Here is a 16025-nt window from a genome sequence, read left to right as displayed (position 1 = left end):
GGGAAGGAGGGGCATTTCAGCCTGAAGACTTTCACTAAGTTTTTGAGTTTTTAATTCCACTTTTGCTGTTCACCCTGCCTGGTATCTCTGGTCCCAAAACTTCTCTAGTGTAATTCTCTCTAGAGAAAAAGCCTCTGCTCTCCTTCTAGGGGTAGGAATGTGCTGCTGTGTATTGAGGAGGTAACCCTGTATCAGTAGTTCTGTGTATTTCTGTGTATCCCATCTTGCTGTCTCAGCCCCACAACTGTCCCCTCACACAGGGTATCAGGTGCCTCCAAGGAACAGGACAGGACAGGGCCCCGCTGGGGTGGCTTCTCCTCCATTCTCTCCCCCTGTAGGAATTTGGGGGAATAACTCCTTTCTGTGCTAAGTCAATGAATACTCCTCTGCCTTCTCTCTTCCAAAGCTTTCAGGAAATTTCTTGTCTACTGTTTCCTCCCCTCACGTTTTCTTTACCCTTGTGGGTCAATAGCTTTTTATTCTTTTACTATCATCATAATGGTTTTGGGGTGGGAGAAGAGATGTGGTCGATCTGTCTTGCTTAGCCGTAAATCCTTTGAATTTATTCTTTAGTATGCTTATCATTTCAGTCTTGGACATTTTCAATCTTGTGTGTATAAATATTCATGAATATTTCTTTAAATACAAGAATTAATATAGAGATTAAATATAGAAATTTGAGAATAAAGTCTTTAATTTTCTCACTTTAAAATTACAATAGTCTTTTTTGGGGGGGGAGAGGAGAGCCCACATTTTGAGGGTATTAGAGGTACCTGGAAATACGGTATATACTAAGCACCAAGCCAACAAACAGAAGTGGTACCGGCCAAGAATGCAAGGAGAATGGAGGAGGGAGCCCTCCAGTGGGCTCTTACGGCCAGGCAGGCTTCCTGGAGGAGGTGGAAATTGAACCGGACTATGAAGAGAGGGAAGGAGCCAGGAGAAGAATAAGGTCTCGAGTTGGGTAATGGCAAGCACTGCTGTCTTCCCCTCACCCAGTGGGGATGTGCCAGCCAGTAGCTCCATTTAAGGATCTGAGTGCGTGCAGAGGGGGCAGACAGGAAGCCAATGGCATATAAGCCACAGAGTTCTCTTGGACCTACTATGACAGCCCAGCAAGCCTACACGTGGGCAGTTTCTTCAATGCCCAAGATGAAAAATATAAAGAAGTACTTTTTACTAGCAGCCTCCTGGCTCACAGATGCTGTTTACTACTCAAGATGTAATTCTGATTAAAGCAAGGAATTAAGCTTAAATGAAAAGATGGGCAGTTTGTATTACGAGTTTCATCCTTGTACATCTCTATAGTTATAACTTCTTAATAGCAATAAACACCAGATTTTAGTTTTCAACAGCATGTGTCTCTAGTATTCTGGTATTCTCAATATTTTTATGGCCTTTCTCTTTTCTTTGATATTTTGATTATTTTCTAAGTCACTCATCATCTCTGAGTCCTTAATCTAAGCAAAGTGCTATGCCAGCCCACGCGGGGACTCGATCATATGTTCATCCAACACGTGTTTGATGAGTGTCAACTATGCAGCTAAAACTAAGAAGGAAACAGTTGCTTCCCTCCAAGAGTTTATGCCTGGATTGGGAAGTCAGGACATAGTTACATAGTAGCAGAGGAGCAAGATACATAGAATGATTAACAACAACAATAACGGTAATTATAGCAGCAGGTCTGTTCTTTCCCTAGGAGTATACCTTGTGGTTGAAAAGGCAGAGCATACACACACTTTGGTGAAACCCTCAGCCACTTAGAGATAAGATGGATAGTAAACCAAGCATAGAAATTCTGTCAAGGTATCGAACTGGCGTGAGAGACATTCTGGAAATGGCAGAGGTGGCACCAGAGTGCCCAGTCAGGCGGGATGGCGTGACAAGGCTGGTTTGAACCAGAATCCCATCCGTGGATCGGGAGATACCGGTTTGCTCCGTTTGAAATTGCAGGGAGCTGGACGGAGCTGCTCAGTGTAGGAGCCCTAGAGAGCGAGGCCCATCAGGTGCCAGGCAGGCCAGGGGAGGGCAGAGCCCGGGCACCGCGGGAACACCGGAGAATGAGGCTGGCAGGTGGACCAGACTCCAGAGAAGGATCTGGAAATCCAGGCCTGTGTACCAGAGTCCTTCGGTGTTCCAGCTGCATTTCTTAGAGGCAACATCTGAGCAAATGGATGAGTCTGTGGGCAGGTTTTCTCATCGCCCCACTCCTGCCTCAATCAGGGGAGCCTCACTTTTTAATCTTCCCAATATAATGAGTTTCGATGTCAGAATTTTTTTTAAAGGATCCTCCAATGTAAAAATAAGAAGTCTGCAAGTACTATGGAGACAGAAAAGAAGACAGAAAAATGAGACCTGTGATACTTTAAGAAAAAAAAAATGTGCATGAAGTCTAAACTAGATGGAGTCATCGTTTGCAGGAGCTCTGAGTTGAAGAGAAGCAGAGTAGCAAATAGGCAGTGGTATTTCTGGTGGAAAAAAAAATAGTATAGACAAAGACAAGAAGATACGGTTAAATGTGTTCTGTGTGGAAAATAAAAATGTGTTGACTTTCCTGGAAAGTAGGAGTCCTGTGGTTGGCACAGTGGGTATGTCGAGGAATTTGGATTTACTCCGAATGTCAGGACAGGGTCATTTTGGAGAATGAAGGGGGCTGAGAGCATGATGAAAGTGTGTGCTGACATAACTCTTGTGTCAGTTCCTCAAAGGACGGAAGGCTAGCATTAATTTATGGGAGCATCACATTTTTCCTGACCAAGGTACCTACCCCAAAACCCAGAATAATGTCTCTAGTTTCCCTGTTCACAAACATTCTGGCCACAGTGTATCAAGGAAAAAAGAAAACTTTCTCAGGAAAAATATTGATCAGCATTATTATCTCTTGAGCAACAGGCAAATTATAATAATAAGAGAGTCCCATGGTATCTCGTGAGTTTCCAGGGTTCTGCAAGAACATTTACAGTCCCTGGATGAGGGGGATTAATTTTCAACTTGGACTCCTCTGTGGGCTACTGCCCTGTTTTTGGACCAGGTTCTTGGTGGCGCAGTCTGTGTCCTCCTTTGGCTGGTGCAATGGTGCCGTCCACGTGGCTTACACACGCTGCCGGCTGCTTGGGTCATAGGAATGTTCCGTTCGTTGCTGGCAGGGTGGCGTGGCACTGAGAGGACAGATATGTCAGTTTCTCCGTAGGAGAAGAGACATTTAACAAATTAGAAGTAGACAGTACGACAAACGCAGTGATGGAGAATAAACGTGGGTATCATTATGTGAATATGAGAAGGGGAGTGATCACAACTGGGAGTCTTTGCTCCAGGAAAGTTCAGCTAGTCTCAGCAGTAGGGAATATTCTGTTAATCTGTCATGAAACCTCATTCTATTCTGATGATTTATTAGCCTGAGAAATAGTATCACAATCTTACGAAATAAATTTCGTGCCATAGTTATGTATTTCAAAAATATATTTGGTGCCGTTGCTGACTTTTTCATACATTTTTCTTCATTGTTTCTAATTTCTTATGCTCTCCTGTTTTGTTCTGTTTTGTTTTTAAATTTAAATCTATTCTTACATCTTCAGAACAATGTATTTCCTGGTTTAGGTTTTTGTATTGCTTTGAGGTGTATTGAAATATTACTGTGCAGGCATGTGTTTAAGCCGTGAGGTTTGTATTAATAAAATCAAGTATATGGCTTCGGTTAGTAAAATTCCACCTAATAGGATACTACCAGAAAGCTGAAAATTCATTCAGAATCAGTCTTTCAGTCATTAAAATAAGATTTTATATCACTCCTGTTTAATTTTTAGGATAATAGTATAGACATACTCATTATATCTATGGAAATAGGTAGGAGATAGGTAGACACAGTAGTAAGATGGAGTTAGTACGACGTAGTGGTAAAATTCCATCATGTTGGGATTTTATTTCTGTTGGATTTTTATTTCTGCTGCATCATTTACAGTCGAATGTGAATTAAACAGTTTCTGGACGTGTACATCTGTACATGTACTGGTTATGTGTGAGCACAGAAGTTCTAACATCCACCTTGCCCTCAGAGAGCTTCCAATTCATTTGAAGAGGCAGGCTGAGCATAAATAAGAAATGCCACCCTGCGTAGCCTAGGACAGAGACCGCGGGAAATGTGAGAGCACATAAAAAAGATCTATATGGCGCGCCTGGGCGGTACAGTTAGTTGAGTGTCCAAATCGTGGTTTCAGCTCAGGTTGTGATCCCATGGTCGTGGGATTGAGCCTCTGCGTCGGGCTCCCTGCTCAGGGCAGAGTCGGCTTCAGATTCTCTCTTCTTATCCCTCTGCGGCTCCTGCTAGGACACTCTCTCTCTCTCTAAAATAAATAAATAAATAAATAAATAAATAAAAGTCTTTTTTAAAAAAAAAAAAGACATATACGACATGCTGTAATCAAAACCCCTTATGGGGTAGGTGGTACTTGACGTAAATGTCAAGGCCATTAGTATGTGCCTTCTTGGAGGGAAGAAGACATTCCTAGCAAGTAGAAGCCATAGAAACAGAAGCAGAGAGAAATATCCATGACAGTCAATCTAAACATTGTAAAGATTTCATGATCAAAATCTGTGCCAATCCATTAAGCATCTTTTAGAGGTTTTTTTTTTTTCTTTCCTACAGAGTTTTTATTTGATTCTCAAATGTATGTGACTATCAAATATCTTGCTCAATATTTGGCTTTGGTTATCATTTTCAAATTAATTCAACAAATATTTATAATATGGTGTAAAATTTCAATGACCCACACTATGTTAGGCATTATAATATATAGAAATGAAGAACTTGTTTCAACCTTGAATATTTTGCTGCCTTGTGGGTGAGAAAATGTATATACAAATCAGATTCAAGGTAGTCACCAAACCAAGGACACTCAAACATTCCCCAAGTTTGAAACTTCCTACGTGTAAATCACCAGGTATGTGAAGACTTTCCAGTCCCTTGCATATGCAGGAGCTGTTCCTGTCCGCATGCGCAACCTCTCTTCTTACGCACTGTAGCTCCTTCCTGCAACCAAGTTCTGCTGATGGTGCCCTGCCAGCTAGAAACCATCCCTGGTCACTTGTGGACCTCACATCTGTCGTTCATCAGTCCTTTTGTTTGCTTACAAGATCACTGAACACATCCTGTAGCATATAATTACCACCTCCCTCTCCCTTGATTCATCTGCCTTTTGCTACTCAGAGTTCAGGTACTTCCCTCAGACAACACCCTTTCACACATTTAATGGATCCTTTTGGGGGCCTCTCTTATTTCCCGTCTTTCTTCTAATACTTGTCAAGTCCCTGGAAGGAAAGAACACAAACTCTCTCATGTTCCCTTTCTCTTGGAACAAAGAACCCTTGCAAGCCTCCCCTACAGAAAGTGCTAGTAACTGTGTTGTATTGAGGAGAAGAAAGGTATCATGTTTAAAAATGAAAAAAAAAAAAAAAAAAAAAAGATGTTGAATTAGTGACATCAGCTTCTAAAGCTTTTGAAAATATGCAGAAGTGTCTTTCTGAATCTCCATGAAAAAAACCTTCCTCTAAAATTTTGCAAGTGCTTCCTCCAAAATGTCTATGTCTTGCATGGAGCACTGGGTGTGGTGCATAAACAATGAATTTTGGAACACTGAAAAAACAATTAAATTAAATTTAAAAAATAAAATATCAAATTATATCTTATTTATTTATAAATGCTACAAAAACGTTTTCTACTTTTTATTTTTCTTTGCAAATGTAACCTACCTGAACAACAGAATTGACTGAACATTCTGAATTCCAAATGAACAACCTTCATACAAATTGTGTAGTGTCATGCATTTATAAGGTGAGGATGCCTCATGGAACATGTCATTCAAAATGAATGGAATGAACAACACCTATTGTATGAATTGAAAGGAGAGAGAGACAGGGGGTGACAAAGACATGGATAGATTCATAAACTTGGGAACACTTTTTGCACAGAAGGTAAAACTTGAACTTGACTGTAAGTAATAAACTGATGTGGTAGGGGGAAGTTGAAAGGGTATCTCAAGATGGGAAAAGTTGTATTTGGTTGAAATGGAGATTTTTTTTATGAAAGAGGCAAAGATACTGACCAACCAGAATTGGGCCAATTTGTAAGTGTTTCATGGGGCAGAAGTGACTGACGTCACATTAAGGAATTTCATGGATTTTCTTCCAGAAATAATGGAGAGCTATGGAAATTTGGAAGGACCATCATGGATTCGACAGAGTAGTTTCAGAAATTTGCCCTTCCTTGGTGATGTTCAAGGAATTAGAAAGCAAAAAGATGAGCTAGGAGGCCACGTGTAGCTACGTGAGATGCCAGAGGCCTGGACTGATGTGGTGGGAATGTCGGACAACGGGAGCTCTGACTCATGCTTCCACCAGAATGCACCGTAGTCTTGATGGAATAAAGGGTGTGAAGGAAAATAATACCTTAGAGGTGAGAGTGCAGTTTCAGACTGGGTGACTGGGAGGATGCAAAATACACCTAATGGCAGAAACAGGGAGGTCAGACGAGAAAAAAATCGATGGAGAGGCACCTGGCTGGCTCAGTCAGTAGACCATGTGATTTTTTTAAACCTTGGGACCATGAGTTCAAGCCCTGTATTGGGCATAGAGCTACGTTATAAACAAACAAACAAATAAATAAATAAGTAGTAAGTAAAGAAGAAAATTGGATGGAAGAGAGGGTATGTGTCCCAACTCTGTCAATAGAAAATTAATGTGAGCCACATAATGTCATTTTAAATTGTCTGGCAGCCATATTCAAAACGCTAAAAATAAACAGATGAAATTGCATTTAATAATATTTTATTTGCCCTAATATATTCCAAATATGATCATTTTTACATTTAATCAGTATAAAAATATCAATGAGATCATGTACATTCTTTTTCTCACACTAAGTCTTTGAGATCTGGTGTGTATGTAATACTTAGAGCACATCCCAGTTTAACTAGCTACACTTCAAGTGCTCAGTAGTGACTGTGGCTGGTGGCTACCATATTGGACAGGGTATTTATTATTGGCCAGTTTAATAGAACTAACAAATATTATGTAGCAAATGTTTCAATTAAGCTGGTGCAAAGATTCACTGTATTTTGGAAATTGTAATTCTGTTTATCCTTTCTCCTCCTCCGTTCCTTTTGTTTCTTTCAGCTACTTCATATTCAAGATGTTCTTTTAACAGAACATCATTCTTTCCCCAAAGCACCAAGAGTTTTAGAAATATCCATGATAGATTGCTTCATTGCTCTAATTCTCCACTTGACTTACAACTTTAATTAAACTAGTCAGTCTGAATCTTCTTTTTCTTCTCCCTTTCTCAGTCTTAAAACTCTTGATTATGAAATGATTTAGCAATTTGTCCTCAAAAACCTTGGATAAATGACACTTAATACTTTGGAAACGAAACCACATTTTTCATGTTCCCCCTGTCTGCATATGTGTGTATTTCTCCAGCATTTAATGTCTGACATAAACTCACTGGATTTGGGTCTTCACTATATGCTAAAGAGCGCAGTTTGAAAGGGAGCGCACTTCTATAGAAAACACGCCAAGGACATTGTGTTCCGTCTTTACAATGAAATGCAGATTTCCCATTAAAAGGCGAATCCATCATTTCAAAAGGTTGAATAGGATGGTGCATTAAAAAAATCCAGCTGCTGAAATTTAGGGCATTGAAAAACATCCAATAAAAAAAAAAATGTTCCCTGGGTTTCAAGCATTTTCATTTGATTATGTATTGGATAGCTTTTCATTCAATCTGTGATCTTGCCTCTTCAAATTCTGTCCTAAAATAGTCTGACAAGTGTTCCAAACAAGTTAGGCTCAACTATGATACTTCATTAACTTAAATTATTCATTTTTAAATTTAGAATATCCTTGTGTTTGCTAATATATTATTAATTTTTGCACAAGAAATACTGGAACTTTCTTACAGTGTCTTGCTTTCTCATGTTTATTCTTGGGCTTCTCTCACTCCCATCTAATTTTTTTTTTTTAATGTGTTTTTGAGCTTCTTTGATGACATTGTCTGCCAGGCAACCCATTTTGTTCTCCAACCAACTTCCTTCAACTGATTTAGCCCTCTATCTCTCTCTGCCTCCCTATTCTGATGTGTTCTACCCAACTTTTTTCTAATTAATTTAAGACTAAGAAGTGGCAAAGCCAGTGATTCTCTGGGCAGTAACTCTCTATGGTCCCCACAAGCTGGCTAGGGTACATACACATACGCGCGCACGCGAGTGCGCTTGCAAAGAGTTCTACTCCATTCTCTAAACAAAAAGGCTTATGTCAAACATGTCTATACAGTGCATGCATTTTTTGACAGGAAATACATAATATTAGTTTATTAAAAGTCATGGCTAACTAAGTCTCTGTATTTCCCTCCTCGGAGTCTAGGCCTGCTTTTTCTCAGGACCAGCACTAGAGACACAGGCTGGGACCATACATAGGGTGTTGTTGAGTAGGGACTGTGCTAAAATGCTCTTGGCAATAGATATTGACTAAGTTTCTTAAGCTGAGTGTCTGATTCTCTCCAGTAGACTGATTATTAGGCATTTATATGTATGATAATATTGTCCCTGAGCCAATCCCTAATAGTAAATGTTTCTAATAATTCTTTGGCATCTAGTATGTTTCACTAAGACCAGTTTAGTCCCATTTGCAGACCTCCCTCCCCAATTTCCATTTTCCTTCTAAAGAATTATTAATTTTAGAAGAGAATTTATTCTAGTTAATATCAGTCTATTTCTCATTTTTTTTTCCCCTCAAAGAGCTCAACAGTGGAATCACTTTCTTCTGGACCCACGTTTTATTGTACAAGACCAGTGCCCTAACCCCTGAGCTATGGAGCCCACATTTTATTCTAGACCCAAAGGAAGGAAGTATTTTGCTGTGCTTTCTCCTGGTTTATAGGGGGTGTTTCAAACTGGGGTCCTGTGTTTCAGGCTCTCGCCAGCACTGGCTATCAAAACTGCTTAGGCTGCAAATAAACTATGAAATGAAATCCATCTGGCATTTCTCATTGAATTAGGACCAGAACATTTTTGTTAAATATTAACAGATGGCTAAATTCTTAATATCAAGCTAACATTTTAAAACATCTAAGGGGACCCCCATGAGGAAGAAAGGATAGAGGACCATGTGTTCTCTCTATCGCTGAGCCCTTCTTCCTTCCTCCACACTTCTCCTCCCCTCATCCTTCTGACCCACGTGTTGAGAATCACTGGGGTCTCTTTCCTCAGACAGCTTTTATTCCTTGCTAGCTGTTATCAAAGGAGTGCATGATGGTATCAAAATATTGTAATCTCATGTTGGCCAACTCAGGTGATGTGTTGCCATTGGCAGGCCGCAAGATCTTTTATTAAAGCCAATTTCTCTCCCTCTCTTTCTCTCTCAACAGGAAAAAGAAAAGAAGTATATGCTCCCTTTGGACAACCTGAAAGTTCGAGATGTGGAAAAGAGCTTTATGTCTAGCAAGCACATCTTTGCACTTTTTAATACAGAACAAAGGTAAGAAAAGGAACCAGCTTCTGTCTTCAGATACTTTTTCACTTGAATTTCTGTGTGATCTAGAGATCATACTTACAAGAGTTCCTTTGGTCCCACCTTGAAATTTGTTAACCCAACGCTTTTCCTTTCATTTACCTTGTATGTGTAGCTTTCACCGTGGGTTATGGTTTCAAAAGACGAAAACGTAGAATCAGAAGGATCTTCGAGTATTAATTATTCCCTGTTCTTCCAGCAGGCGCCCAAATCATGCTGCTTTCATTCTTAAAGTACATTTTATTATTTTAAAGTCTTCCTTGTCCTGAATTTATTATGTATATACTTACAAATTACTGTTATAATTTTTAATAGTATCTGTCCAGCATGGATGGATATGACCCAAGACCTTCTTATATATATTAGGATGACACTTTTGCATTGGCAAATAGAATTATTCACTTAATGTGAATACAAACATGTAGTACTTCACAGTTTTCCAAGGCTTTATGCTCATTTTTTAATCAGTTTCCCATGAGATCGAAAGATAAAGTAGCCTGGTGACCATTTTGTAAACGAGAACGGTAGCTCAGAGACGTTAACCGACAGGAAGATCAGATCCTGAAGTTAGGACACAGGAAGGTTTGAACCGAGCCAGGACCACTGGGTCTAAGTCCACTTTTCCTTCCACTTGTGTTTCTTACCTGGTTTTGTTGCTGGTGTTTGTTTGTTTTCCTGCCCCTCCCCTACAACATCAAACTCAATTTGGGGCCGGTCCTGGAGTGCTGTGGTTACTTACTGAAGTCAAGTGGTAAAATTTTGTACATAAACCAATGGAGACGTGACAGAGGATGGCATAGAGATACGTCGGAGGGTTGCTGCGAGGCGAGGATAACAAGGAGATCTTTTCCAAATGGAAATGTTCTAGGAAGAAGCTAATTAATTTCTGTGAGTCAGTTATTAAGAGACTGAGTACTTTGGTGGCAGGGTCTAATTTTAACCCATCTCTTCAGGCCTTTTATCTTTATTTAGAAATGAATGAAGTTCCTTGATTAGGTTCAATGACCGGCCCAGGGTCAATCACACAGTAAATTAAAATAGCAAAAGAAGCCTTCTTCCTACATTCCCAGTCAGTTGCTCAGAGTGACTCATTATACAGAAATACTCAGAAAAACCACAAGAGCAAATCATTTAAAGAATCAAGGGGAAAGAAAATTAAATATAATTCCCCTACTAAACACTGAGATGGGAGTTTTTAAAGACTTAGTATTGTTGGAGAATAGTTTATGAAAGAAACACTGTGACGATGAAGAATAAAAAGGTTTCCTGGAGAGAGCAGTAGTGTGTCCTCGTACTCAGGCCAGACTAAGCACTGTTTGCATACTTTCCTCAAAGCAGTGGGTAATTGGGAGGTCCCAAAGGAGTCTTCACAGATGTACTCGGCCTTCCTGCCTGGATGCAGAGCTGGAAGTGTGACTACTGCAAAAGACGCTGATTTGAGTTCTTGGTCAACCTGGAAAGTTCAGGTTATTAAAGAGCTTGGTCCAAAATTTAAAAAACTCAGTGGTAGAATATCTTTTTGGATGAAATACAGCTGTGGGTGTTTAAGAGAGCAAAGACACCAAAATTAGATAACTCTGGACCTCTGAGTTCTACGTAGGTATTCTGGAAACCTAGAGTTCTCCGAAGGTAGTGAACTCTGCAGCCACTTCGCAGAGACCTCTGTGAGTACAAGGATGTCCCATCTACAGGCCTATTTGCCACTGTCTTTCCTTGGAAATCTGGATTACTTTCCATTATTTTAGTACTGGTTAGGATCTCCAGTACAATGTTGACTACGATTGGGCATCCTTGTTTTGTTTTTGATTTTAAGGAGAATTATTTCATAATTTTATAATTAAGTACTTTCTGATAGGTAACCGATATCAGGTAAAGAAGACCCCTTGTGTGCCTCGTTGGTAAGGTTTCTGTTTCTGTTTTAATCATGAGTGAATGTTGAATTTTATCAAGAGCTTTTTCTGTTCCTACAGAAATTGTATAATTTTCTTCTTTAATCGGTTCATGTAGTGAAATAGATTAATAGACCTTCAGATGTTAAACCATCCTGATCTCCTGGGATTAAACTAAGTCATGATGCAGTATTATTTATTATGCATTCCTGGCTCGTTTGCTAAGAATTTCCTCAGACTTTTGCATCTGTGGTTATAAGTGAGATTGGCCCATAAGTGCTTTTTTTTTTTTTTTAAACAATGAAGTTTTTTTTTTTTTTAAGATTTTATTTATTTATTTGACAGAGAGAGATCAGAAGTAGGCAGAGAGGCAGAGAGAGAGAGAGAGGAGGAAGCAGGCTCCCTGCTGAGCAGAGAGCCCGATGCGGGACTCGATCCCAGGATCCTGAGATCATGACCTGAGCCGAAGGCAGAGGCTTAACCCACTGAGCCACCCAGGCGCCCCCATAAGTGCTTTTTTAATTTTTTTTTATGCTGACCCTGCCTGGTTTTCATATATTTCTGAGCTTTTTAATTAAAGTGGGAATAAGTCCTTATTATTCTTTGGAATACTTTGTATAAGATAGGGATTAACTGTTAATTGATTATTTGGTAGAAGTCACCCATAAAATCAGTTGGCCTTAGTGGGCAGTTTTGGGAAGTAAACTTTTAGCAAGTGATTTAATGTATCTAATAATTATAGGTTTCTTAGGTTTTCTATTTTTATCATGGGTCATTTTGGGTAAATTATATTTTTCTAGGAAATTGTCCACTCTTTTCATTTTTAAGTATATTTGTATCAAGTATTTCTTAATGTCCTATTTTTTCAAATTCCTGCTGTATCTGAAACTTTACCCTTTTTTATTTCTAATATTAAACCCTATCTTTTTTAACGTAATTTTTCTTGCCAGACTTTTGACTTTTTTGATCCTTTTTTAGTGTATATTTTTTTCTATTTCACTAATTTCTGATCTTTTCTTCAATATTTTCTTCCTTGTATTTTTTTGCATTTTGTTGGTCTTTTCCCCTAACTTCTTCCTTTAGATGTGTAGCTCATCAGTTTTTGTCCTTTCATTTTCTTATATACACATACACATTTATCGATTTCCCTCTAGGTAGTCTTGAAATATAATATTTCTTATCATTAAGTTCTGTTTTCTTCATCTTCTGTTCTTATGATCTTCATTATTATTTCTTCTAGGAGTCATTTAGAAGCATGTTTTGCATTTTTTGGTGCATAGACTTTTCTTGGTTTGTTGTTGATGATTTCTAACTTAATTGTATTGTGGTCAAAGAACACGGTCTGGACCAGGTGAATTTTCATAAATATTCATGTCTGCTTGAGAAGAATGTTTTGATTTGGAAGTGGGGCCCCCTGAGAGTCCATTGGATTGTCCGTATTCCATGTATTACTCAGTTTCCATAATACTATCTTTTTTCATATTAATTAATTCAAACCGTGAGTTTATATTAGGCAGCCATATGTGCGAGGCACAGGTCTATGCACTTAAAATATATTTGTGAATAAAATAGATAAAAAAGATGGTACATTTTAGATTATGTTCCAGAGAGGGGTTTGGGCAGGAAGATAAGAGCCATAAAGAATCTCACTTCATCAGGGGGTATTAAAAACCTCACTTTGTGATTCTGAGCTTGATTATTGATATTTGCTTTATGTATTTTGAGGTCAATCTATGTTAGTAGATTTTTTTCAAGTTTAGAATTGCTGTATCTTCCTGGAGATAGATATATTTAGAATTCTGTGGCAACCTTCTTTATTCCTAAGTGTTCTTTGCCTTAAAACTTACTTTGTCTGCCCTTAATAGGACTATACTACCTTTCTTGTAGTTAATATTTGCTTGGCTTTTTTTACCTTTTTTGCTATCAACCTTTTTTTTTTTTTTTTTTTAAGACTATTTGAGAGAGAGAGAATGGGTGGGAGGTGCAGAGGGAGAGAGGGAATCTTAAGCAGACTCCCTGCTGAATGCGGAGACCCACATGGGACTGGATTTCATGACCCCAAGATCACAACCTGAGGCAAAACCAGGAGTTCTGTGCTCAACCAGCTGAACCACTGAGGTGCCCCAACCATTTTGTATTTTTATAAAGTGTTTCTCTTCTACCGCATGCATCTGGATTTATTTGTTTTTAATCCCATGTGAGTCCTTTTTCTTTTAGCTAGTGAGTTTAGTCCATTTATATCTTTAGAACGGATTTATCGAGTTTATTTGAACACCTGTTTTCATCTTTCTCTTATCCAGCCTTTTCTGTACTTGTTTTCTGCCCTCCCCACTTCTTTCCTGACTTTTAAAAATTCCAATTAATTTTTTTTCCTGTTACATACTTTGGTAGTTATATACTTTATTCTTTTAGAAGTTATATACCTCATTTGTATTCTTTTTAACTATTCATTTTTGACTTAAAGTTTGAAATTAGTGTCTCTATTCTTTTTCCATAATGACCTTGAAACACTTTAACTCCCTGACTCTCCTGATTTCCATATTGTCGTTACCAGTATTTGAGTTCCATTTTACCTTCTTACCACCATTTTCAAATTGGCTCACATAGACAATGTTCGCTTAGATTTATGAGCATGATTGTCATTTCTTTGTTCATTCTTCCTCTTGCATCCCAGTGTTCGATTTTGGTTCGGTCTCCTCCACACTAAAGTACACCTTTTAGAAATCCTCTTGGGGGTGCTACTTGGTTATAACTCCCAGTCTGGTGTTTGTTTTCCTGAAAATGTTTTTATTTTGCTCTCATTTTTGAATAATACTTCAGCTGGATAGTAAATTATTACATGGATGGTCCTTTTATCTCATAACTTTGAAGTCATTATTCTCCTATATTCTGGCTTCAGCTTTTAAGAAATCATCTAATTGTTGCTTTTTTTTTTTAAAGTTGATCTATACTCTCTCACTGGGTGATTTCAATATCTCTTTTGCCTTTGATATACTGAAGTTTCAATATGATGTGCTTATGTGTGTTTTGCTTTATATCTCCTGCTTGGGATTCGTTGTGTTTCCTAAACCTGAGGACATATAATTTTCATAAAGTATGAAAAACTGTGTATTATTATTTCTTTGACTTTCTTCTCTGTTCTTTTTGCTTTTCCCAGGGTACCTATTAGACACATATTAAACCACTTTATCCTGTTTTTTCTGTGTTTAACTCTCTTATACATCTATGTCTCTTTGTACCTCATTTTGGGTCCTTTCTTTGGTGCTGTCTTCCAGTTTGCTGGTACCCTCCTCATCTGTGACCAGGGCAAGACAAACTTACCTGTTATCTTTCTTTGCTAGTGGACAGATTTCTTTTTTTTTTCTCAGTCCATGCTTTTTCTGAGGATGTTGCCATTGAAGAGTTCACTGTCACATAAATCCCAAGATCTTGTTTCCTATTCTTTTGGACTACTACAATCCACGCGTTTTAGTTACTGAAACTGACACCATCCAGTGTCAAAACAAACATTGTTTGTTTACTCTTAAAGATCTGTTGCATTTCAGAAAGAGGTTAGGCATTTAAAATAATGTTTTCCAGCAATCCTAGACTTGTAGGAAAGAATTTTTAAATTTTTTATTCTGACCTTTTAGTTAAAATGAAATGGCCTTTCATTAGCGTTACATTGTTGAAACACAAAACTATGTTCCTGACTTCCTCCAGAAGTGAAGATTATGATAAAAAAGTATACTGGAAGGATAGCCTGGGGGTTCTCTGTGTTTACAAACATGAATGGTTGGGGCATCTGGCTGGCTCAGTCAGTAGAGCATGCGACTCTTGATCGCAGGATTGTGAGTTGGAACCCCATATTGGGTGTAGAGATTACTTTAAAAATAATAAAACCTTTTAAAAAACAAACATAATGGTTTATAAACCAATTAGAGAAAAACAGCTGTCATTTTCCTGTTCTCCTATTTATTCTCTCAGGAAAAAATATTTATTCTGTTATATACTCCAAAGTATTTATTAGTCATTCTGCATTATTGGCTATGCACGTCAGTGTTGGTACTCCAAAGGAAATACAAGACGGATTTATTTTGCATGACACTTGTAATCACCAGTGAGTGCCATACAGGATTCATTTTCCATTAATCTTAAGACAGAAGATTTAGGAATCCATGAAGAGGTTTTAAAAAAAGGAGAAAGGGTCGTCTACTTGAGAGACTATTACACATGAAACAAGTGGGTTCTAGCGTGTAACGTAACATTTAACCAGATCTACAGGACTGTATTCCATTCTAGTACTTACGTCCCACAAGCAGTCATATTAGCAGCATGGAAAGTGATTCCTGTTGGAATCACTTGGCGTGAATTGTTGGAGGGGAGGTTGAAAGGAACATCCCAAAGAGGAAATAGTATTAGTCAAAGCAAATGGGTGGGAAACGTCACTTAATCTGTTGCCAGCCTGTTCTGGGTGAGAAGAAGCTAATTTCAAAGGCAAGGTGAGCCCTAGTTAAAAGAAATAATAATGAAAACTTTATTTTTTTTCTTCCTGGGGTTTATTGAACTGGACTTACCCATACAAGTTTATATCTTTTC

At 38.4% G+C, this 16025-nt stretch overlaps 1 protein-coding gene across 3 annotated transcripts in view; it reads left to right on the top strand.

Moving 5' to 3' along the window:
• The window catches only part of DNM3 (dynamin 3), a gene marked incomplete at its 3' end in the record, with an annotated part of 535603 nt that overhangs the window by 376728 nt on the left and 142850 nt on the right, over positions 1 to 16025 (top strand). For all 3 annotated transcript variants that reach the window (XM_080824220.1, XM_080824222.1, XM_080824221.1), the window contains one exon: positions 9416 to 9525. In XM_080824220.1, the coding sequence (XP_080680346.1) occupies positions 9416 to 9525 (110 nt within the window). The remainder of the gene's footprint in view (positions 1 to 9415; positions 9526 to 16025) is intronic.

Source organism: Martes martes, assembly GCF_963455335.1.
Source record: "Martes martes genome assembly, chromosome: 15".
NCBI classification, from domain to species: domain Eukaryota; kingdom Metazoa; phylum Chordata; class Mammalia; order Carnivora; family Mustelidae; genus Martes; species Martes martes.
The sequence above is the reverse complement of the archived record's forward strand: the minus strand, read 5'-3'. Positions and strand labels throughout refer to the sequence as shown.